Source organism: Nyctibius grandis, chromosome 18, assembly GCF_013368605.1.
Source record: "Nyctibius grandis isolate bNycGra1 chromosome 18, bNycGra1.pri, whole genome shotgun sequence".
Lineage (NCBI taxonomy): Eukaryota > Metazoa > Chordata > Aves > Nyctibiiformes > Nyctibiidae > Nyctibius > Nyctibius grandis.
Window position 1 is genome coordinate 1464109 of NC_090675.1, and position 22955 is coordinate 1487063.

A 22955-nucleotide genomic window follows, 5' to 3' on the forward strand; every position below is an offset into this window, starting at 1 on the left:
CCAAGCTGTGAGCTGCAGCCAGGGAACACATAATTAATGTGATTAGGAGCACACAGAGCTAGCATGCTCTGCTGACTGAAAAGCCCAGTAGCATAATTACTGTTTTCTGTACTAGCTCTATGTCTGAACAAATCTCAAAGCCTGGTTAGTTTTAGACTGCTGTGTAAACGTCAATAAAAATCCCAGAAGTGCCAGCTCATCAGCATTCTCAGGCACAGAAACGGGGAAAATATCACTGCTTTTCCACGCTGTTAACATCAGGCAAAGGAGTCTCCATTCTTCAGCCTAACCTTAGAGTTTGTAATAAGGTAACATCTCCCCCAAGTGAATGCTTATTATGAAAGCTAATTAATTGCTTTCCAGTAATGAGAAGTCTTTGGTGTTCAAAGAAAGCAAAATTCACTGCACAGGAACTAAACAGTGTTTATTGAAACAAAGCTCCCCCCATTTAAAGACCTGTTTCTGATTAACATCATTACAAATAAAACCAAAGAAACGGAACATACAAACATACAAAATATGTATAGGCAGCAAACGTGAACTGAAATCAGTCAAAAATCCATAGAATTAATTGAAGAGAAAACTAAAGCAAAGCTTTGTAGTTGCCTAGATTTCCCTGGGGGGTGGAGAGTCAATGCTTATCTGCCTTCCTCAGAAGAGACAATTTTGATTAATATCAGACCCATCTGACTTAGTCTATTAAACCCTGAAGGAAGGATATTCTTCAGATATAAGAGATATGCCTTTGATTAATAATTCTACCATATTGCCATTCCAAGCATTAACTACTGCATGGCACCTGTGGAAAGTGAAAACCTTTGAATTCTATGGAAAAGAACTAACTTGCACTAACAGACCTGTTCTCTTTCGTCCACATCTGAAAGCTGGATGACACTCTTCCTCCTACCCTGTGCTGAACAAGTCAAAGTGTCAAGGTTGTCACTACTTCCTTGCAAAGACAACACAATGGTTATATAATTCAGCTTTACATATAGTAAGAAAGCAAAGTTACTTCAGACATGATGAATGCTTTGTCTAAAGATCCTGGCAATCTGTCTAGAGACTTCTCCTTAGCACTGTCACAGCATAACAGACCACAACAGTCTACAATATCGTGGCTGTTAGAGTGCACTTACCAGGGGCATATCTTCAGAGAAATGTGTTAAATCACTTAGCCCACTACACTGGACTACCATGCATGGTGTAACTAATGCCAAATTGTCACACACAGGGCAGGGAAAAAGTCAATGTAATATAATCTATTGAGTTTTTCCTGGAAGTTTTAGCTTTAGCCAGTCAGCACCAGCCTCCTCACCCTAGCTGAGCATTTCTCCTGATGTTTGCGATCAGCCTCTTGCTGTATTCTCTGTAGTTCACAGGTTTGATGTCCATCGCTGTAGCCTTAATCCGAGATTCATCCTGTGAAGGAGAAATATGGCATGGAAAAGAAGAACACTAAGCACTCCAGGCACTTGGTTCTAACCTCCTTCTTCCCCAGTAACATATTGCTCTTGGCATCATGGTTAGCTGGGAGTGCAAACCTGACTCCCAGAGCAGCTATGTTATTTTCATTTGAAACAAGCCAGGCTTGATGAACCTGACAGGGAGCAGTGCTAACGACAGTGGATCCCTCCTTCAGTGCTCAAGACTGACAGTATTTGTGTGAGAAAGTATCTTTGGAAACTTCTCCCCATAACCATGAGGAGGAAGCCACCTCCTATGGAGACAAGTCAAACTACAAAAGCCACATGCTACATTATTTGCTTTTTTGGGGGATACTTACATTGTAAGTCTCCAGTTTTACTCGGATCCTGAACTCATATGTCTTGAAGTTTGCATTTTGGAACACTTCTTCAAATGCCTGCTCATTCTGTGAGGAGGACAAAGACAGGTATCAGCTGCAGACCCTCCAGGCCTCCTGTAGTACCACGACCTTTCAGGGCAGATCATCTTTTGCTGATGTTGGCAAAATGGTGGAACTAACTGGATCATGGAAGCAGAGCTGAATCTTCCATCAAATTTTAGTTGCCAAAACCATAACTTAAAGTCTTTGTGACAAAGTTTAGTTCAAGGTTGAAACTTTTTAGCTACCTAAACAAAATAACATACAGTTGCACCGAGTCTGCAACCAAACATACAGAATGAAAATACTACAAATCCACACAGGATTCTCTCTTGCTGCTTAACTGGCTAATTCTGGTGTTCTGCTACGATCACAAACACTGACAGAGTTAATTATTCCCCTATTAACTGCCTTACTAGGCATTCTGTTTCTCTGCTTATCCATCAAGGCTGTATGTATCCTTCACATCCTGACACAGACCTATTTAAGAGGATGTTCTATAAAAAAGTGGATGCGTATTTTGAACATGCTTTTATAACCATTAGAAGACTGTCATATTTATAACATAAGCTGCTTCTAATTACCATTTGAACACTAAATATCATCATCATTTATAACAGACAATTTGTCAAAACAGGAGAAAAGCAGCAGACAAGTTGTGGAGACTGTGGAAAAAGTTTATTTTTGTAAAAATTAGCTGTAAAAACCTTTGCTGACATTCCACAAAAATCCTGCAGCCCCATGATGATACAGACAAGTAATTATTAATGCATTTATCTACCAGATGCACTTGCCTTGATCAGTCACTCCAGCAGCAGACAGAGCATCTGATCTGGAATTGAACCCACCTCAGTTTCACTCACATTCCAAGCGTTGCATCTGCTGTTTTTAAATATGCGCAGCACTATTTTACACTACACAGTGATTCTTCTAAGGTTTAGAAAAGCACAACAAATGAAGGTGAACAGGAGTAGCTAGTTTCACAGACTGCAAAATTTAGGCATATCCTTCCTGAATTTTAAAAACCCCTTCTTCTGACCATCGTATGGATTAGAGGATAAGAAAACTCACTTAATAAAGCCTTTGGCTTCTGTTTCCAGCTCTGCCACAAACTATGCTAACCATTAGTGAGTGGAAAATGCCATTAGCATACCAGTCACTGCTACCCTACACTACCTCCTTTGGTAACAAGCACGGTGGAGAAGCAGATGAAAAACCATGCACGCATATCTATGCTTAGCGTGGTCACTGGCTGTACATGGACTCAATACACACTGCGAGCAGTGGAAAGACTCCGATCAGCTTCACAGGATACTGCACCAGGTCTTCAGGGAAAAACCACTAAGAAAAGCTTACTGAAAATGCATCAAGTACCATTTTTAAAGGCTCATAAAAGTGTCAAATCAAAAACAATTTCTCCCGGAACACAAAGCATTCCCGCTCAAGGGCTCATTCCATATTATGTTCCATTTTCTATCCTCAGCCACTTCCATTAGGCAGCTCTTCAGAAGACATTACATGTCTGTACTGTTACACAGGATCTGCTGTCTCTCCTTCCTCACCCAGTTCTCTTCAGCATTAAAAGTGACTAAGAAATTTTGCTTGAACTCTAGCAGAGATTAAGCACGACTGAAGTTAGAAGATATTGATAAGTTAAGAATGTCTGAAAATGGAAATGCAAAAGTGCAAGTACATCTAATCAGAATGCCCTAGCAATACATCTTCCTACAGAACAGAGGTGTCCAGTCTTCATAATGTCACAAAAACTCAGCATCCCAGCACCACAAGCTTTGTACCACTTCCCTTAGACAGCCAAAGTGCAGGAGATCTCAAAAAAAACCCCAAACATTCTTGTATGTAAATGACAGGAAAACTAGCCCTGCTTTGCAGAAGCAGATGAGGTCTACAACAGTGTCTCAGGACAACCAGGACTACGGCCTCAACAATCCCTCCTGCTTCATTACCCTCCCACAGCCAAGCAATGGATCAACCAACAACTGGTATGTCTATGGAGCCCTAGTATCAACCAGGCCTAGCCTGGGAGCACAGCAATGCTCATATGCAATTCAAGAACTTATTATGCTTTCCATATCATCATTTAAAAAAACAAAACCACACAGCTTTTATATAGCAGACAACTAAAGATCATTTTGGTTGGAAGAAAGGAAAAATGCAGCAGAGAAGCATATAGTGACAAAGGGAGGAAAATACTGTCTGTCAGCATTTAATGCCTTACAACCTTAAAAACTGTTCTAATCTGTCAAAGAAAGATCACTTAAGCATCTCTGCCAATGACCCATTTTACAAGTCACGGTTTTCGTGTGACCCACAAAGTTTCTCATTATATTTGGTGGGGAAAAAAAAGAGCCTTCAGAAGTGGGCTAACACACATCAGTTCAAAAAGCTTCCTGCCTACTTACAAAGATACATACAAAGTGTTCTGGAACTTTTTGGTTTTGTAAACAAATTTTTGGAACACGTTAGGGATAATGCTGTTAGCATTCATGGCTAAAACAGGGGTTTTTTGCAGATTCTTCCAATCTAGGTACAATGATAAAACAGCCTGTCATTTCTACTGGAGTCAACATGCATTAAAGCTGTCAGCCCTCTAAAGGCTGTAGTACCTCCGTCAAGTAATCAGCCACCTCTCAGGGTCCAGGTGATAATGACAGGCTGATCTCCAGGTTTTAACAGCCAAAAGAGCTCAGAGGTAGACAGACTGACTGTGGGAGCAAAGTATGGGGGAAACCAGGCAAATCTCTGTTCTCCAGGCAGATGGCCTGTGGAAAATAATCCTGAGGAGAGTAAACAAGTCCCTGCCAAGAACTTCAGACTAGGCAGAAACAATGATTTGTGAACTTGTAAAAGATATTTAAGTCCAACATCTGGAGAACAATCCTGGGCTGCCAGGCCCCTGAGCTGGCCTATCACCCAGAGAATGGGCAGGATCAAATTCTTGCCAAATGACACAGAATATCCCTTTCTTTCATATGGCACTTGTGCATTTGTTTTAACAATGCTGTTAATTTCCAAGGCAACTACATGAATATAACCCACTGCCTTTACCACCTCTGCTGACTTAGGAGTGCTATATGTGTGCGCACAGGGATGAGATCATGCTCTCTGATGGATCGGCTCTGGCGTTCCACACATAACTCACATCTTTCTCCAAGTCACCTTCAAAGTCAACACACTACAAGAATATTTCCTTACCAGGAGGATCAAGAAAAGCAAGCAATTTGAAGGCAGCCCAACAAGAAGATGTGTGAAACATAGTTTAACTTCTACACATTGACTAAAAATACAATAAGCTGATTGACTGACCTTTTCCTTCAGCTCTCCCAGGAAAGCTGCGTTTTGCCCAAGAATGAATTCTGCTGCGTCCTGGAAACAAGTCACCCACTGATACTCTAGACAGTCGGCAATGGTCACCTAAAACCAAACAAAACACCAAAAGGTTATTTCATCCAGTTGCCTGTTCCTCAAGGAAGACAGAAGACAGTGTAAAAGAAAAATTTATTTCACAGCTCTAAAGAGTTTTAGACTTCCACTAACTATCAGAGCCCCATGTACCACAGGTACTTTCCACCACTGAGGGTGGAAGACAGTGACTTGCTACTTTTTTTTTTTTGAAGCTCCATAGAATGTCACAGTACCTTAATGCAAGTTAATATTGCCAGTACTTTGTGTCACAGGAAAAGGGCAACAAGATCACAGTGGCACCCACTGATGGATACTCAGCTCTGTTCTGCTGTCCCTGATCAGCTGTGAGCAAGAACAAGTAGCCCCGAACAACCACCACCAAGGGGGACACCAGCGAGACTGCAAACTGCATCTACTTTGTACTGGAGCATAAGCACATGTAATACTATCTTATGAAGAAACTATCAAAACACTCAAGGACAAGACAGAGCAGTAAAAAGATCAAGTACTACCCTCACATGCATTTCCTGGCTGCTTTGACAATTAGGAATGGGAAAATAGGAGACACACTGTTCTGAAGGCTATGATTGTACCCTCAGTATCCCCTTTATATCCTACGAGAATGATTCTGCTATGTAAAGTAGCTCATGCATTCCTAGAAGTTATCTGCTACAAATTATTCAGCAGCAGTTTGTGTTTTAGTGAGACTGCAGGGATAGCTCCCTTCTCTCTGCGTGTCCACCTGGCACAGCATTTCTAAGAAGCAGATACAACTCTAACTTATGTAAAACAGAAAAAGGTTCAACGCTTATGGTGTAAGCAGGCGTCACAGTAATAATCCTCAGGCAACTTTCTGAAGCAGGCTCCATTAAAGCATGAGACAGAACAATACCTACCAAAAAAAATGTACTAAATATAGGTAGCAGCTGTAAAAGTGCAATTACTGCTCTCCAGAAATGCCATTTTACTTCAGTTTATCTTCACTACTGAAGAGGCGTAGGCCATCTGTACTCTGCACTGCATAGTACACTTGGAAACCAGAATCAACTGAGCTAGCATCAACTTTTTGGCAAAGAGAAGAGCTTTTAATTGGAGCACTAGGAAAACAAACTGCTAATCAGCTCAATGAAACATCCCTCACTCAGGTACAGCACACAAGCAATTTAAACACCCTCTAACCCACAGGCACCACAGATAGCCAGAGCACTCTAACACCCCATGGCCCCTACAGATTTCTATTGGGACTGTACAAGGAAAACGGTGAGAAAGATGCTCTCCTCTAACCCATTTACTTACCAGGAGCATCATGCGGTACTTGAAGTTGGGGAATTCACGATCACACTTTTCACAACGATACAGTCCATTTTGTTGGTCTATCACTTTCTTATTGCAATCCTGAGAGGGACATGCCTGGTACATACAGTTCTCTTTGCGCAGATGTACGACTGTGCCCACACAGCTAAAATAATCCGCCTAGGAGAGTGAGTGTGCAACATTAGCCTCAAAATACTCAATGTTTTTCCAATTCTGAATTAACTACAAAGCAAGGCACCCATACTTGGATATTTAGGATTAGAAAGCTTAACAGCTATGGATTATTGGGAAACTGAAAATCAACCCCTCTGTTGCAATCATTTTCAGGCTTCCATTATGTTAAATAAAGCCCCTACAGCAAGATCATTTCGTGTTTCCATTGCAGGCAACTCCAATTGCTAGGTTTTCTTTAGATAAAGTATTATTTGCTTCTCCATTGTGTCTCTTCAAATCTCCACTTTTTCACAGGATTAAGATTCTGCACTTCCCTATGCTTCTTTTGGGAGCCAATTAAAAAACTAGAAAGCCTACTGTGTAGTACTACAGATAAGCATTTGATTAAACTATAGCCTACAGAACAAAATACCCACTCACCATACTAAAATAATCACCTTAATGGTTTAAGACCACGGTCAAATCTCAACAAACAGAGGCTGCTTAAGAAGCATGTGCAAAAAATCTCACAGAAAACACCTGAATTACAGGTAAAGTTTTTTCCTTCGATAGAAGTTCTTGCATATTCCATATGGCTTATCACTTAAGTTTGAAAAAAGAAAAAATTAAAAAAATAAGTCAAGAAGTAGTGTAAGCCTAGAGACATTGCTGGACTGGAATGGCAGAGCCCTAGGTTTTATTCCTAGCTTTTCTATTGACCAAGTGTGCACCCTTGAAAACCACTTCCTCCTAATGCACCCGTTTCTCCTAGAACACTTTGTGCTATTTATATAAACATCTTTGGGGTGAGCTCCCCCCCCCATTTATACAAGGCTTAGAATTCTCTTGCAAACACAGTATCATGTTGCAACATCAGCAACAAGCTTGAATTTATTTGGAAAAAAAATATTTGATGGCATAAATTCTGACAGAATTTATGTTCTTATTATTGTAAAAACATACTGCTCTACAACTGGACTACTTCAATAAGCAGAATGCCTGCATAAAGTCTAGCTTTTTATTTTCTCTCTAATACACAAGGCTTGTACTCAGTGGCTATGTTTTACCTTATCTCCGTGTCCCAAGTTCTCAGATTTGGCTTCAAACAAAGTTTTCCAATTGGTGTTTGCCCCAGACACTGGCCCACCCCTCACATCAGAGATGGAGGCACATTCCAGAAGCTGCCCCTCAGAGTCAAACCTGGAAGCACAAAGATGCACTTCTGGTTTTGGAGAGCAGACCATGCAGACTTATCAAAAGCTTACGTTGTTTCATGTACTTCACACACACAAGGGATTTTTTATCAATGATTGCAAAGGAAACAATTACAATAATTTGTGTATATTGCAAACAAAAATAGCATTTCAGAACAAGTTAATAGTCCGACTTAATTAGTACAGTATTTTATAAACCCACAAAACGAGGACAGCTTTGTTCTATAAAACTGCAATTTGTTTGCCAGCTAGTGGTCAAACCACGCACTGCACGCTTCTTAAAGGCAGTCAGATAACAAGATTTAAGGGCATCAAGATATTTCCATAATTAAAATTAAATTACATGGTACCATTATCTTCGCAGCAGCTTCGAAAGCAAAAGCAAATAGCATTGAACAGATTATGCTTCCTCTGTTAACACAAGAAAGCACTGCTTTTCAGCAAAAGGTTGTCTGCCATCCTGTTCTGGTGGTTTTTGTGATTTGAAAAACACACCACCAAGACTCAAAAACTGAATTTTAATAAGTGTGACAGTAATAAGATCCACAATCAATTTTATCTTCAACAACCCTCTGAAGTACGGGACAGCCACAGCTCAATGACAGATGGAGAGTGCCATTATATTTTATCCATGTTTGGGTGACTTAACCACGAGCCACCAAGAAATCACTTTGTTTTCCTGACAACAATAAAAATGTTATTTTGCTATCTGAAAAATATCTGATAAGGAATAGACACCGGAAGAAGTCAACATCCTTCCTCCAGTCCATGCTAACAGAGTGTGTATCAGATTCCACACAATGGAAAAAGCCTGTGGAAAAAAAAAAAATCTTGTTCTCTCAGACAATGCTTCAGAAAGTGGAGCTGGTCAAGTCTGATTTCATGCTGCCTTCCAAGGCTTTGGGTGAGCATGCACTACTCCTATTTCAATTTTTCAAGGTCTGTCATGGAATTATAAGTTTTTTAATTGAATAACTTAAAAAACAACCTTTCAGGCTCTAGTGCTTTCAAGGAAGAGAAGTTTCTATAACCCTAGAACTCATATCCTCTGCTACCTTTCTTCAGTACTATCCAGACTGCTCGAGTACAGAGGAAGAGAACAAAACAAATACTGCACAGCAGGCTGGAATGAATCAACATAAACACACAGTCATACCATCCTCGGAGCTTAAAAGCCTCTGGGCTATCAGGGTTGATGACAACTGTACTTGAGGACAGGACAGACAGGCTTCTACCACCAAAATCAGAGACTCGGGCTCCTTTGATGGCTATCACGGGTTGCCTAGAACCGTCAAACTGTTCAGCCTGCACGTGTGAAAAAAACAGAGAACATTAGTAGCACGCTACAGTACAGGGACTGAACTTGCAGTCATAATTCACAGATCATGACAAGAGATTAAATCTGAATAAATAGATCTTACTGTATTTAGAAGGTAAGGTTTTAAATGATATCACCAGGAGTTTACAAAAAGGCAGCTAACAATTAAAGCTGTAATCCTAACACCCCACCTCCTGGGGAAGCAGAGAATCCTTAAGTCACACCACTGCTTTGGAAAAAAAACAAACAAACAAAAAACCAATGATTGGTCTCCTCCATTAGGAGTTTTACACAAGGATTTTAGAAAGGGAGATGGGTTATGGGAATGGAAGTTTCTCCAAACAGGAGAAACTATTTGGTCAGATTAGACTCTTCAGGAGGTGAAACAACACTCTTGCCTTGATTGAGCCAATCATGTCTATTCTACTACAACTCACAGAGTAGAAGTGTAGCTATGCTGACCAAACACTTTTTCTCAACTTTCCATTCTCTGTTTTTAATTTCACAAAGCTGCTTTAATGCTGTTCAATTGCCATCAGTTTGTTATCTGAGTAAAGTCTGACACTAACCAAGAACCTCTTGGCATGAGAGAGGTTTTGAAAGGTATAGATTATCTGGACCTCACACCGCTTATAACAAGCAAGGGGAGGATCATGTGCTTAAAGATTACAAATGAGCTGGAGTTAGCAGTAGCATTTACTATATCCATGAGGCACAAAAAGAAAACAAAACATATCCCAGCAGTTAGGGCAGTGACTGTTATAAAGGAGATTCTAACCCTAACTGTGCCAGCTGCAAGCCATACATCACTTCCCCTCAATGCTTGTTGTTGTCTCTATCCTACAAGCAAGCAAACAGATTTAACTCTGTAAAACGCAGACCCTGATCTCTGTTGGAAGAGTTATGCCAGGAATTGATTACCAGTAGCCTCTCCTACAAGAACCTGGTTCAGCCTCAAAACTTTGTAATATTGAACTTCAGTATACTTCATTTCTATCAGCAGATGGTTAATGGTGTTTAGCTACCTACAATATCAGCGCACTTGATCATTTAGCCATAAAACATCACTGTTAAGCTGGCAGGATCACTCCCATTTTATAGACTGAAACATAAATCCCTAAGTATCTACAACATCGCTGGAAAACAAAGTAGCCTGTTAAAAGGATAAAGCAGCAGTTTACTGCAACTACTCAAACTTTCAATTCCAAGGCTCTGATGCTTTAAACTCCTAGTCTGAGATACAGCCTCTCAATCCCCTAGTTAAGCAGCAATTTATGCAGCGTAACAAGTATCCCACCCTACGAATAAAACTCCTCTTAAATGAGACAGCTGTAGCCACTGGGCTTTTCCATAATCAAACTGCAACTCGTATCCTTTCCTAAACTAGAAGCCTGTTATCTTCAGTCTTTGGACTTGAGACATAATGTCTGCAGTTGTTCAGAACACATTAGTCAGATCATGTCAGCAGTTTGTCAGAGAAAGGTTAAGAACATCACACCTGAATGAAACCAGACAGTCTTTCACCTTCTTTCTACCCCTGATCCTTAAACACCCAGGACTCCATCTCAGTCCTATGCCCATCTCAGGTGACAACAGCACACTCACTTCCCCATCCTACACAAAGGAACCTTTGCTTACGAACAGGTAAGAGAGCACATACCTCATTTCCCCATAGTGTAGCTGTCACCAGTTTCCCTGATGTATCCATCAAATGCACGTTCCTCTTCGATACCTCCCTATTGTTAGCTTTCACTACAATTTTAGTGACATCTTCATAGCTCTTACAAATGCCAATTACATCTGAAAAACAGTTACAATTCAGTTAAGAGTTACTCAAGGGTCACTGCTGGGGAATACAAGCTCACAAGAGGAGAATCCAAACCTAGTGTCAGCTTTTTACCTTGTATCCTAGCTCCCTATTCAAATGAAATTGATATGGAAATTAAGTGTATTATGGTAGTAATGCTCCACTACTGAACTCTTCAGTGCTTTAATTTTGTTGACGAATTCATTAAGATATGCATGAATGCAAGCCTCACCACATTAGCGAGATCAAGGCATTGCACTATCTTTTCCCATCACATTCTGTCAAAGGACTTTAGTGCTCATCCTGTAACACACACTCTTGCTGTTTAAGCACAGGTCTCTCAGGTAAGAGGTTTCAAAGTGACTGTAACACAAAGCAGCAGCTGGCTGGTGCCTTCACTGCAGTCCCGCCACCGTAAGCTGCGACTTAAGTAAGTCTGCATGTTTGGGTAGCAAGAGCTCATGCAATCCCCTTTGCACTCCCTAAAAATATCCCATTTTTAATATTACAGATCTACCTTTAAAATTCCTAGCTGAATGCCTCTGAATCACAGGCATCTTGTGCCTGTGAAACCTGAGAACCCTCGCCCCCACCCAAGCCTCTGATTTTTCCGGAGTACTCTGCCCAATAAATTACAGAAAAACAAACCTCCAATACTTCACAAAGCAAGCCAAAACAGTCATGCAGCTTGGACTCGGATGCAATGAATTATGCCAAAAATCACTACAGAGATAATTAGATAGTGAAAGAAAGCAAGACCACGGAATGTATGAAATGCACACGTGCTGAGCAAGGACATTTTTCTTTCAGTCCTCTTCTGTGGAAAACAATGATCACTATTGTCTTTAGTTTGAAGAAAAATAATTATAAACAGTTAACAGAACAGGGTAAAGACATTTTAACAGGAAAACTGCCTGAGGTGTTTTTAATGGTAACCATAACTGGTTAACTTCATTTAAGAGATCACAACACTCAAAGTATTGTATGCTCACTACCTCCCCCGTATTCAGGACACAAAAGTAAAACTTCAAAGCTTTAGAGCTTGCCATTTTGCTACTTAAGACTGACCAACAATTGAGTCTTTGGGTGTGTTCTCCAAGTCAGAGATGGATACAAACTCAAACTGAACAGATGGAAGATGCTGGGCATCATCACAGGGCACAACTGAAGTCTCATTAGTGAATGTAATCTCATAGTCATTCTTAACAGCTGTATATTGCTTGTTAGCAGTCTTCAAATTGCCTTTGGTAAAATAATATACCTACAGGAGAAAGCAATGAAACAGAGGATATTATCAGAAGTCAGAGAAAATAGATTGTGTTCACCTTTAAAAATCCTTGCTATGCTGAAGTTCCTCTTTTCTAGCTCGTGTCAGTCTATGAAAGCACAATGCTACCATACCTTGTTCAATTCAATGAGTGGAAAGAACTTGTCTGCTTGATCATTGAATGCAGTAGCTCTAATCTCACCCTGCAGGAAAATAGGAGAGCTGGTCAGAACTGAAATTCAGCATGAAAAAAAAAAAAAATAAAAAGAAATCTTTTCAATGTTAAGTGGCATCAGTTCTACAGACACAGTGTGATCTGCCAGGCTAGCTCCAGGCATGTGAGGAACAAACAGCATTCTCCTCGCATTTGTAGTCATAGCTAAAATGACATATTCTACACCTGACCATCAAATCTCATATTCAAGTCTCATTAGTATATCGAGAGCTTCAGAAGGAAACGATTAAGAAGTACATATCATATATATACCCCTGAAAAGGTACTTGTAAAACTGGCATTAATTGCCATTACCTGCAAAAAAAGAAAATTCAAATAGATCATGCAGCTCCACAAGTCAGCACATGGTATATTGTGATACCTCCTGCTCATACTTGTCAAGTCTTTAAGTAAGAATTAATAACAATTATAAACTCATTAAGATATAAACATTGTTTTTTTAAAAAATTTGAATAGACTGTATGCAGAGAAAACAAATGGCTGATGGGAACATGTTACATTATTAACCTCACACTTTATACTAAACATAATCTAGCAGAATCTTGTTTGTTTTCACAACAGAAGGCTGTAATTTGGTAAGAGGTTTGACAAACCAAGTTTAGTTAGAATAACCAGATACTGTTCCTCAAACAAGCCACAGATGAAGTTTCCTAGTATTACAATAATTTGTACTCTGAATTCCTCATGAAATGAAAGCTCGTAACTCCGAGGCAATGCTCCTCTCACTCCTTGTTTTGCAACGTGTACCCAAGCAAGGGTGAGACCTCATTCCCCATCTACAGGAAACCATCACAAACCTAAGTATTAGGGTGTCACTTTCCATAAACAACTACATTTTGAAGCTGCAAAAATTTAGTCACACACTATAGACTTTGATGGAAAATAATCAGTAATGCCATACATTTAAGACTTCATTCTAGATAAAAACTGGGTCGTTGATGCTCAGCTTAATGAACACAGGAATACAAGCTTCGGTTGTAATAAAAAAAACATTTCCTATAATATACTTTATTTCCTCTATTTGGTCTTTATGAAGAGTTCATCAGCATCTGGCATATATTATCTTTTTCTCAACATCCGACACTTACGCTTTCATCAACCAGCTCTATGGAAAAGAGCTTTCCTTCACCACGGGAGTTGCTCCACGTGCGGATCTGGCCTTTTTGGGTAACACGAGCACAAATGGTCCACCTGAAATCATGCAAGAAATCACTGTTCTATGTCTTCTTTTTTTGAAGAAGAAGAGATTGAATTGACAAACCTTTGGAACTGGAATATGACTTATTTAAAAGCCAGAATCTTTCCACTGCACCTCAGCAACTCTGCCTGCTTTTCTGCTGCTTTCTATTTTAATGGCCTAGACCGTTAAAGGCAGAAAGTTGTAGAGAAAGCAGCAACAAAGCCAGCCATAAAACATCTAGTATGATAATAGCAGCGAACAATCGTTCAGCATAGAAGCAGGCCTCAAATCTTTTACTCTTCTAGGGTAAATTTCTCATACAGCAGTTTGCCTGTTCTGAAAAGCCATGCTAGAACTCAAGAGCTCAATTATAGGATTTGCATTTAACTTGGGTAATCAAATCAGTATGCATAACTTAAAAATGTCATTCACAAAATAATTACATCCTCATGCTTTTCAAGAGAAGAGTAGCCGAAGTGAATAGCTTACTGAGCTGTTTTGTCATTAAGTTACCAAAGAGAAGGTTGCTTTAGGAAAAAAAAAGAGAAGTCAATTGATTTTCAAGTAAAATATGAAAAACCTATCAAGCTCAGCAGGGTAACTTCACCAAGACAATGCAAAGGCAAATCTCAGATTGTCAGAGTGTTGATGAAGTTAAAAAAAAACCCAAACCCAAAATCCAAACAAGAAACAAAAACCAAACCAGCACCCATACAGCTGTTCCTATAGAGGTTTTTTGTTTATTGGGTGGTTTTGTTGTTACTGTTGGTTTTGTTTGTTTGAAGTGAACCAATAAAGTCAAAAGAACTCAAAGAATGATTTGACAGAGATTCATACATGAGAAAGCAGGAAGAAGCTCTTGTTCCTTCATGCCTGTGACATTGGGTAATACCTGGCATACCACGATAACTCACTTAGACTGGTATGGGTTCAAGCTGGCAATCGGCACTACTTTGGCCTGTGATCCCCCTGGTGTCTTCACTGAGCTGGGAGCACTCGCTTTACCAAACTGGTTTGAGGGAGCATGGTACTTCGGAGCAGCAGGACCTTTCAAAAACCACAACAAAGCATAAAGAATTTCAGCCTTGCAGACAAAAGCCAGGTTAAAACCAACTCGTGGTGCAAGGTCAGGCAGAACTCTTCCCACCATGCTATGAGGAGCTGCATAGAAGGCAAAGTTATACTTAACACTGGGTGGGCACTTAAAGCTCCCTTCACTGTGCTATGTGTGCACCACAGAGTGGCTAAAAGATTATTGAATCACTTCTGCTCTTGGTCACAAGTATTTTCCAGGCTGTAAACTGCTGCAGAAGAGACACTCTGAGACCTTAGAGCACTTACACTGTAAGTGTGTCCAGAGTCAATCACTTAAACACAGTCTAACAACTAGTCAGCAGTATATTCTCTAAAATATGGCACATCAAGCTTTAGATCTACACCATTTGGGGGAACAACTAAGGAATGGTACCCCACAAGCAAATAATTTCCTGCCATAAAGCAATATGGCTAATTCTACACTGAATCTTGTCAATGTACAAATGTAGAACTCTTATGATCAGCTTTAAGTACAGGAAAGAAGAGCTTCTTTCCTGCTGCAGTAAGCAAGTGTCAAAATTTTACTATTTCAAAATACTTCTTAAACACTGGAGTGAAGAATACAGACAGGTTAAAGCCGTACCAAGAGCTAGGACTTTGACAACTTGTTTGCTTTAAAAAAAATAAATAAATTAAAAAAAAAGTCTACAGGCCGACATTTAAATTGACTACCTTCTTCAGCATCTCACTAATTATAAAGTCTTGATCAAAAAGTTGTATTTATAGAGGTACTATCAAATTATTTCAGTCCTGTACCACCTAAACTGTTTGGTCTCAATATCTCAGCACTGATAACACATCTGTTGGTCAGCTCCAAACCGTAGCCTACTTGGGTGTCCACAGAGCACTGGCTCAAGAATGCAAAATCGCACCAGCCTGGATGTTCAGTTTACAATGCTTAGTCAAAGTTGTTTCCTACCTTTTCCCTTGGGGAAGAGGGACAGATTTTTTTTTTCCCCTCTCTTTTTTTATTATTAAATCCAAGCACACAGTGGCCTCTTTAGAGAATTCACCTTTTTAAGCTATGGGTTAGTCTTTAATATAGTGTTTCTTGTGCACCACCATTACGGAAAGGATCCTTTTTAAATCTAAGCTGTAGTTTTGTGCTGCACGAATGGAACCAGGATTCCTGCCCAGGATTACTCTTACCTGCTGCTGACAAATTGCCATTTTGTTGCTGTGGTTTGCTGGGTGCTGGGTTTGCTGCTGAAGCTGAAGCACGTTGCTGCCCTTGCCCTGGTAATCAAATGGAAAGAGAGCGTATAGTACAGTAGGGAGCACAATAATTAAAACTACCCTTAAGCCTTTTTAGGAAATAAGGCTTGCATGAAAAAAAATGATTTAAAACACAGAGAACACACGCTAAAAATTCAGGTGTTATAAGACACAGCAGTAGTAAGCTCTCTGTTGAACAATACCACTGTGGAGGAATTTCAGTCAGATCTCTTTCCTCAAGCAACTGCTTTCTCCTTTGAAAGAATTCAGGATTGACAGTTATTTAAAAGGACAGCACTGAAGTAATCTTGACAACTTCTCAGTTTTTATCGGCTTCTATTGCTCTGACAGGTACCTTCTGCTACTACCTTAACAGCTAAGTTAAAAACTATAGGAGAATTCCCTCTTAAAACTCAGAAAGGGCCAAGAACCCACTGGGTAAAGTCAAACCTGAAGTTAACACAGGATAAAGAAAACACCTGGTATATTTTATTTCCAAAATATGAAGATATTTAATGTGGGACTGATGGAGTTGTCATTTCAGCATTCACCAGGGTCCCTCTTGGGACACAGCAGTACATTGCACATGGAGCAAAGTGATGCCATAGTATGTACCTATCGTGCGTTTTTTTAGATTCCAGGACTTTTACTTGCCTTATATTGATGATAAATTACAGGAAAAAGAGCAGAGTGACATAGCTAGAGAAATAATACATTGGAAGACTAAGCTACAGATCAAAAATTAATTCCTTTACAGAATAATTGTCCTATCATATTTTGCCTCCAGATGAGAAAATATCCAACATTTTCATCTTTTTGGATGCAACTAATTCTTAAGCCATTGATTTGCAAGTAGTCCTAGGCCTGAGCAGACAAAGCACCCCTGATTTGGGGTGTAAGGAAGAAGATAGTCAGACAAAGTGGAAAAGGTCAGACCAAGCCCATAAGCATCACGAGGAAGAAAAGCAGAGAATCCCAGAACAGAATGGCAAGAAAGGATGGCACAGAAGGTAAAGGAGCAGAAGCAACACAAGGAGACCCTGACGTAGTGTCGCCTGACGTTGTGTGGTCTACAAAGGTAACCCTCTGGTTATTTTTAATCCAAAACAAGGTCCTTGCACAAAACCCAATCTGCTCCTCTAACTTGCCGCAGTAGAGTCACACCGGTGAACGGGTGACAGCAGTCTCCCTGGCAACAGAGTGACGTCAAACAGCAATGTGTATTTACTGCAGAATCCGCTAGATGGGGAAGCCAGATTTTACCCTCGCTCAGCTGCCTCAGGTGCTTGGAGGACCCAGTCAGGGTCAGTGCTCAACACCCCAAATTCATTTTGTATAAGAGGAGAAGGGAAAAAAGCAACAAAACACATTAAGAGAAATATATGTCTGGTGAGGGAAAGAATATTCAAGAACAGGAATGTGCACATGAAACAGCAAGAGACTTCCTTGATACTTTTGTTCCAAATGTTTTTTTCCCCTAGGATTTTTTAATTAAAAAAAACACCAAAAACCAAACCTGAGACCACCACGTACATTAGAACACTTGTGTATTATGAAACACAAATTCACGTTTTAATGGCTGCCCACCCATAGCCTGGTGTTTCTCAACAAATTAAGAATATATTAACACATCTGTGCATGTGTTCAAATACAGAAGTAGCAGAAATATCTCTCCAATTTTCTCACCTGGAGAGTCTAGGGGCTCCTCAGCTATGATTTTTGATGGCTGGTGGCCTAGAGATCACTCAAGGTGTTCAGAAAACTGACTCCTCTGCCTGGTTTTTGCTGTTAGTTTTTACAAGCAGAAGCTAAAACAACACTTGAAATACCCAGTCACATTTCTGCTCTATATACTGGGTTAGTCAAACCCAGGACCTTCGCATGGGGCAGGAAGAGGAGGGAAGAAAATGCACTTTGAAAGAACACGCACCAAATCACAGTGGTGGGAAGGGCAAGAATAAAGAGTTTAAGTGAATGCGTAAGTATACAAACATTTCAACATTGAAAGATTAATGACAGAAGTTAAACATAAGTAGCAAGTAATTGTCTAGTAAGAAGAAAGTCCAGCATCAGAGTAATTTGAATGAGATTAATGACAGTAATAACATTACCATCTAGTTTTCTACAAGAACTAAACTGCTCAGTCTTAATTTTCAATACTACTATGAAATGCTGCCTGAAAAGTTTTTCTATGTATTAAGAAGATTGTGTCTCCAGTTTTCTTGTTAGGCAGATTAACCACCTACTGCTCAAGCATAAAGTGACCAAAAGCCAGCTTCTCACTCCCCAGGTCCTGCTGTGGTATTACAGTCTAGGAAAGAATATTCCTTAATCCTAGGCCTAGCGATCTGAGATCTGTATTTCAAGTAAGACCAAAAGTAGGACCAAACATTCTTTTTAAAATACCTGAACTTTTTTTCCCATGAAAACCACAAAGTGCTCTTAGATACTCATTCTGCATTAGCTGAGTGTTCCTCAAAAATAGTTGCTCAATATATACAGAAACTTAAAGAATCTGCAACTTGAAATACACCTCTGCCATTTTATCAAGGCCTCCATGACAAATCAGGCAGCCCTGCAGAGCAGAAAGGCTGGGTTAAGCACACTTAATCTAAACTATTACTGTCTTCTGTAACTGAATCCTTACATAGTATCAAATAAAAGGGTATGAAGTCTGCAGTGTAGTGAGTGTTAAAATGAAATACACATCACATCGAATTCAGCGTCTCTTACCCATCTAGTGCAAGACCACACTTACTATGACCACAGACCTGTAACATTTCCAAAAAGCATTTAGATTTGAAAACTTCATTGCTGAGTACTTTCGTAAGCCCAAATGAAGAACACAACTTTGATCAAACTCATAGTAATTTTACCAAAATTTATACTCTTAAAGGTATATTTTCAGCGCAGTTCTGTAAGATATCACATTCACAGTTGTTTCTAAGCAACAAGACAATAACTGAAAAACACTATAGTTCACAAGCTCTTGTATCACACAAGCAAGGGAAATGAGAGGCACAAACCAGTCTGCTCAATAGCTATTCTGAAGAATCTCGGTCTCTACAGCAAGTGTGGGATTAAACCATAAAATCCGAGATGTCAACACATTTTTTAAACAGCAATTAGCTAAGTAACTATCAAAGGAACAAAGGATTCTTTAGGCTCATTTAACAAACGCCCCTCTAATTCCCTAGGAAAAAGAAAAGTTAATGAAGAAAGATGTCTTTGCCTTTGCAATGAAGTCTAATTTCTACTTCGATTAGTAAAGTAAATTTTTAACCAGAATGGCAGTGTACCTACCACCGTTTGTCCAAAATATCCCACAGAAAACTGTTGCCACTAATGTGTGGTCCCTTAGTAATAAAAATATATTAATTCACTTCTACCAGGAAAAAAAATTCAAGAAGAGATATTTGCTATTAAATTTCAGCCATTATGTGTATATACGTCAATGACAGAGCTGTTCAAATATTTTCTTTAAGTGCTTATTATCCTCTCTCTTTTTTAAAGATCAGCACTGGAAGAACAGAACATACTTTGTTTGCCTGAGAACTGTAAGCTCAGCACATGAAAATGAAGAACACAATAAAAACAACAGATGCATGGCAGGTCAGACAAAGGTGCACCCAGCACACCATCGTTTTTCAGACGCAGGGCAGGAATGGGTGCTTAGGGAAGTCTGTACGCTGGCCGTGTTTTCACACCAGTGTCTCATCTATGTACCTCGAGCAATTTAAGTTTTAGTGCTTCCTGAACCTAACATTCATGCAGAGAATGTGTTGTTATGTTTAACAGCCTTTAATGGATTTTTCTTTCACATCTAATTGCTTTTTGAACCTGTGCCAATTTTTGGCACCTGCCTCAACAAGTTCCACAATTTAACTACGCGCCGTTTGGGGGTGTGGTACAGCCTTTGTTTTAAAACCTCTACCTGACAACATGGGAACTAAAGAGCGTCAAATGAATGTAGAAAAGAAAGAAAAATTCATCATTCTTTATTCCTCCCCTCCGTGCCATCTTATAGTTTCATAGATCATTATTACATCTTCCTCCCGCTGTTTTCTTTCCAGACAGAAAAAATACTAATCTATTTTGTTACTCATTATGAAGAGACATAGAACAGCTTCTGCACACTTACTGGAACTCTAGGCAGAGACCACTAACATATAATGAAAACCTGTCAATGTTATCGTAAGGTATAGATACTTCCCAATACCACGTGGAGACCGCAGCTTCAGCCGTCGTGTAGAGTTTATTAAAATATGAACAAAAGCCATTTTGTATTACACAGATAGAAAGGGTTTTCAAGACATCACTGTTCCAGGCATAAGAAAGCTGAACATGTCTGCCCGCTTCTTTTGAAGTGAGAGAGACAGACAGCTGGAAGGCTACCATAACAGCCAGCCTGTTCAGAAAGGTATTTGTTTACAGAGGACACTCACCTTCGTTGTACGGCACTGGATTGCCAATAGTCCCACCAACCTTATCAGCAGTTTTCAGAACATTTAAGTCCATCAGTATAACCACTCTCCTACAAACACAGAACAGACAGCAATAAAGACTTTCACCCCCTCTGCAAGTCTTATCAAACTCTGAATATCCTTTGCAGCAGATAAGAGAACCAACCATTAGGGGCTGATTCTTTGGACCAGGGATCTGGAAGACAAAAGCTCTCCACTGTCAACTTAACACTCTCATGAGGTACAAGTAGGCTTGAAACAGTATCGCATTTCCTCAAGGACAGCCGATGGCAGGCTGAATGAGCACACAAAACACAGTGTTTTCAAAGTATGAAAACCATGCCAGATTTTACAAGAGAGAATATATTCCTTCCACAAAAACGCTGAATAAAGGGACAAGGAACCTCAGTCCATATTCTCCTAGACACATACACAGTTTTTCTGTAATCACTTCACTCAGATCCCTTCTCATTTTGCAGTATCCTACATCCCTTCCCTCAAATTTTCATAAAAGAAAGACCAGATTCCACAACACCTAAATAACAAGAAATCTTCACTGTTTCTTTTCCACAGCAGATAATTTTAAGTTAATTTTAATGAAACTTTATACAATCTGGGGTATTTCAACTGGAAACTTTAAATCACCATACTAGACATATCTGAACCCACTGCATCCACATTCTGCCATTTTGCTATTTCTGCTGTTGCTTGTGCTGTGTACTTTCCCTCCTGCACCCTAAAGACTGAGTATTTTCAGATAATCCCAAAAAAAAGCATTTAGCCTCTGCTTAGTCACAAAGGACAGAGCACCCACTAGTACAGCTGCCCTTCTGTGGAACCATACTTTAAGAAACACATATACCTTCCATCTTTCAGGCTGTTGACAATGAATCTGTTAACCTGGCAGATACATTGGGCTGATAAGCGTTCCTCTTCCACCAGAGAGTTCAGCTGTGTTGCCAACATGAATGCTGCAGAAACAGATGAAAAACATTGAAACAATTAACACATGCCAGCCTTAAAAGGGGCTGCCACAGCTGGCTGCAACTTCTCCAGTCACCCTAGTGTTAGACTAGATCTACAACTTGCTCAGTTAACACGCAGAAAACAGCGTAACAGCTAATGAGTCACCAAAACTGAGCAAAAACTATATTATATTTATTCCCCAATCTTCAGAGTGCAGTAATAGCTAGAATGATCATATATTGAAGATGTCAGAAAAAGAAGCTAAATTACTTCAAAATCACTGTTACAAAAACAGGTCTAGGTTTCTTTATTTTCATTATACCCTGTAGCAAGTTAATTTCTTAAAGCTCACAAAAAAGCTGCAGAAGAGAAGGATTTTGTCTACATCTTAAAATGCAGTTGCACACTTTAGAGTCTGTGGTCCCCATATAAGCCATGTTCTCCTTCAATACTCATTTCATCACTTTGCTCCTAGATGCTAGACTGGAAACTTTAGCACTATTAGTATCTCCACACTTCTAAAAATCTCATTACAGCTTGTCATACTTACAGGACAGTGTGTTAACTCCATCACTCATCAACACCCGGTAACGCGGTGGCCCATTTCCTGTAGCAATAGCCCGCGTGTTCTATGGGGAAACAACAGACTATTAGTTCTCATTTGTTCAGAAACTCTTCAAAAACATGAAGTGACATTGTTAGCAAATGACATATCTATTCAGCTTTTTTTTTGAGCACTAATATCAACAGCATAGCCCAAGTCACATAAAACAAAATTAAGAGTACGTCAGCCTTGCTCGGCTCCTCTGCAGAGGAAGTTTGGCTGCACTCAGAAGCCGCAGTCACTAACGGACTGGCACAAGCAAGAGCTAACGGAGAGTACTCACGATGACTTGCAGCACGGGCTTGGAGACGTTCTCCCCCTGCATTATGGCCTGGAGAAAAGAAAAAGAGACCCTCAGAAAGGTGCCACCACCACCTCACTCTGGAACGCTTCGAGACCCCCAGCTGAGGAGGAATTGCTGCGGAACGGCCAGAGACACGGGAACGGCCGTCACCGCTGGGCCCCGGCCAGGGCCTTCCCTGCCTCCTGGGACGGGGCCCAGCTCTGGGCCTGGCCTCTCCCCTCAGGACCAGGCCGGACTTAGTGCCCAGCCCGCCTCCCCGAGGCCCACTCTTCACCCGCCCAGGACCGGGCCCATCCCCGGCCCCCCCGGTGCCCCCGGCGCGGCCCTCTCACCGCGATGGCGCCCTCGCTCAGCCCCACGCTCATGGTGTCGCGTCTCCCGCCGGGCTCCGCCGCTGCCGCCAAATCCTCCCGCCGCCCGGAGCCGTGCCCTCCTCTTCCGGCGCGTCCGTACGTCAGCGCCCGCGTGACCCGGCCGGCGGCAGTACAGCGCTCCTATTGGCTGCCCACTGCTGTACGGCGGAAGCGCTCCCGGGCGTGCAGCTGGGCGCCGCC

At 40.6% G+C, this 22955-nt stretch overlaps 1 protein-coding gene across 1 annotated transcript; it reads right to left on the bottom strand.

Moving 5' to 3' along the window:
* Positions 1–403: 403 nt before the first annotated feature.
* RPA1 (replication protein A1) lies at positions 404–22831 on the bottom strand. The gene is made up of 17 exons (XM_068415612.1): positions 22734–22831; positions 22381–22428; positions 22044–22122; positions 21390–21498; positions 20510–20598; positions 15999–16085; positions 14669–14801; positions 13663–13765; positions 12474–12542; positions 12141–12333; positions 10926–11065; positions 9104–9252; positions 7801–7933; positions 6563–6739; positions 5168–5275; positions 1784–1870; positions 404–1419 (listed from the first exon to the last, which is right to left on the bottom strand). The coding sequence occupies exons 1-17, from the start codon at positions 22764–22766 to the stop codon at positions 1312–1314; spliced, it is 1845 nt and encodes a 614-aa protein (XP_068271713.1). The 5' UTR covers positions 22767–22831; the 3' UTR covers positions 404–1311.
* Positions 22832–22955: the final 124 nt, after the last annotated feature.